This window comes from Nicotiana tabacum, chromosome 16, assembly GCF_000715075.1.
Source record: "Nicotiana tabacum cultivar K326 chromosome 16, ASM71507v2, whole genome shotgun sequence".
NCBI lineage: Eukaryota > Viridiplantae > Streptophyta > Magnoliopsida > Solanales > Solanaceae > Nicotiana > Nicotiana tabacum.
The window spans coordinates 36,656,048-36,658,913 of NC_134095.1; the positions used below are offsets into that span (position 1 = coordinate 36,656,048).

Below are 2,866 nucleotides of genomic sequence, written 5' to 3' on the forward strand. Positions count from 1 at the left end.
AAATCAAAAAGGGGTCCAGGATATTTGTGTGGTTATAAAAGCTTCTCATTAAGGGTAGAATTGTAAGTTTAAGCTAAATTGCTTCCAAATTTAGAAAGGGATCATTCTTTTTGGAACGGACCAAAAAGAAAATAAGTTTACATAAATTGAAACGGAAGGAGTAGTATTTACTTCAGAAAGACAGATTGGACCACGTGAATACTGATTATATTAGGTTATTAAAATATTTATTGAAGGCCGAATAGATACACATCCCTATGAACTTGTCACATGCTCCCTATGTTCCAATACATGCGAACCCGTTTAATTGAACATAAAATTTTTAAAAAAAAGCTTTTGAAATATGTAGTATTAAATATACTATAGTATTTGTATGGTTGTAAGACTTTTAAAATTTGGAGTCTTAAAATTTATGATAACATTTGTGTGGCTATAAAAACTTTCGTTAAAATAAAATAAGAAGTTGAAATTAAATTTTTTCCAGATTTGGAAAATAGACATTTTTAAATAACTAAAAAATAAATAGATTCACATAAATTGGAATAGAAGTAGCATTTTGCGTCTGAAATACAGTCACTTTCATTTTTATTAACTGATGATTTGTATTTAATAGACACTATTCACTGATTTCAAATGTTCAATAGATCATTTTCTCATAATTGAGATGTCTAAATAAAAATTTATGACAAAATTTAAGGACATACATAGTACAACATAAGTGGAAGCACCACAATAAACCCCACTGTGTTGGGAAAGTGACAAATCTAGATCTATTGTTTCTTCCCATCATTTGAATTTGGTATCTTCATTACTTGATTACTGATAAATGCCTCCAACTTTTGATCCACTTCTTCAACCTATCATCATTCCAAACAAGAATAAGCACTTGACCAAAATTTATGAAAAATCATCTATCATAGAGAGTAACAAAAGATTTAGAGATCCTAATCATGGCACTAATTATTTAATAATTTATGATCAACGTGATAATCGTCTTGCCGCTCTCTTTTTATTGGGTTCGATGCATCAACAAAAAGACAATTCTAGATCTAATCCAGCTGTCATCTTATATGATATTATAAAATATTTAGACGGATTAGAGATTTGGATCTCATTTCTTAGATAATCAACTTAATTAATTTGTTCCCGAAAAACTAAGGATGTGGACAAAATGATGTAAGAAAACTATTGTTTATTTACTTGCACATTCTCACCTCAACATATGGTAGATGTACCAAAAGATTAACTTTGTTAAAGTAGTATTAAAATAAATACTTAAAAGGAATCGAAACATGCTCTTTTAAAGCTCAATAATTTTTTTTTTGTAATCCGGATAAATTTGTGACACTTAAAATAATTTAATAGTCATTCTGTCTAATCACAAGCATTGCCAAGGTAATCCCGCGATTATTAAAATTGGAGTAGATGAGCTCTCTCGTAAAGTGTTATTGTTCAAATATTAATACAAAATCTTCAAGTTGTTACTCTTATGTCTCAACCACTAAGTTATCTTTACGGAGCGAGATTAGCAATAAAATACACAACTTGTCCAAACTATATTTTTGGGGAAAAGAATTGCTAATTTAAGTTGATGAAAGTTAAAATCGAAGAGAAAAAAAAAACAATAAATAAATACCTTGTCCATTAGGTCTTCGACTAATTGAGCATCATTTTCAGTTTCTTCAGCCAAGTGTTCGATGGACTTCACTATACCTTTAAGCATTCCACCTTCCGGCAGCTTCTCCGCGAATTCCTCCGCCACCTTGTCCACTTCATCCGCAACTTTTCCCACCGCATCCGCCACCGACTCCACCGTCTCCGCCGCAACTGCAACTTGCTCTATGGACGTTGATCCCAAAAATTAAAAAAGAGAAAAAGAAAAAAAAAAAAGAGTAATATATAAAGCAGAAGATATTCTCTTACTTGTTACTGTTAATAATCTTGCTGTTAACAAAGGTACTGTTACACCTAATCCCACAGCCCAACTCATCCTGCAATAACATTTCTGTGTCAAAATTTGTGGGAAATAGGAAAATTACAAGAAAACTGGTAAACACTAAAGAGTAGTCAAAATTTACGTGCATTTTGTTTTTTAAATTCCTTACCAAGAATTTTCACCAGATGGTAAAAAGGGAATAACTCCTGAAAGTAGATCTCCTGTTTCAGGTGTTGCATGGACAACTAAATCCCTACATAACCACAAAAAACTTAGAATCTTACAAGAAAATCAACCACAGGAAAAAAGTAGATATATACTTAATATTGAGTATATTGAGGAAATATTACCTTGGTCTTTTGTTACTTAGTAGTAGACCAGATCTCTGGCAGCTGGTTCTGAGATTTTTAGTTTGACATAAAGGATTAAAGATCGGAGTTTGAGATCCGCTGCATGGATTAAGAATATGGGGATTTCTTGACATATAACAAGGGATAATTAGTGAGAACGCCATGGCTGGTGTAACAAATTAAAGTTAAAGTACTTATAAGAATTCTTTTCTTAAGTTTTTGAAAGATCTATGCTCTATAGATCTACACAGAGAAAGAAATAGTAGCTAAACAGTAGAAGATGAGAAGTCAACAGTGTTGGAAGATGAATATATACATTAATTAGCGCATTAAAGTATTGGTATGTAGGTATAGTAAATGTTCTTACCTTTATATAGAATTTCTTTTTCCATTTTATTTTTGGACTGGAATCTAAAAAGAGGAGTATTGAATACTCCTACTTAATAATTGAAGCCCAACGATTATTTTTAAGACTTAACACGTTTAAATCGAGGGATGTATGGGTCCAAATTTAACCGACCACGGCTGACGACGAGTACGATGATTGCCAGAGCCTCCTTGAATTGATGTCCTGAGGGAG

General features: G+C 31.9%; 1 protein-coding gene across 1 annotated transcript; it reads right to left on the bottom strand.

Annotated features, from left to right (window-relative positions):
* Nucleotides 1-625: 625 nt before the first annotated feature.
* LOC107792985 (uncharacterized) lies at nucleotides 626-2,632 on the bottom strand. The gene is made up of 5 exons (XM_016615254.2): nucleotides 2,287-2,632; nucleotides 2,106-2,189; nucleotides 1,924-1,991; nucleotides 1,637-1,839; nucleotides 626-857 (listed from the first exon to the last, which is right to left on the bottom strand). Exons 1-5 carry the CDS (start codon nucleotides 2,448-2,450, stop codon nucleotides 771-773), a joined length of 606 nt encoding a protein of 201 aa, XP_016470740.1. The 5' UTR covers nucleotides 2,451-2,632; the 3' UTR covers nucleotides 626-770.
* Between the last annotated feature and the right edge of the window lie 234 nt (nucleotides 2,633-2,866).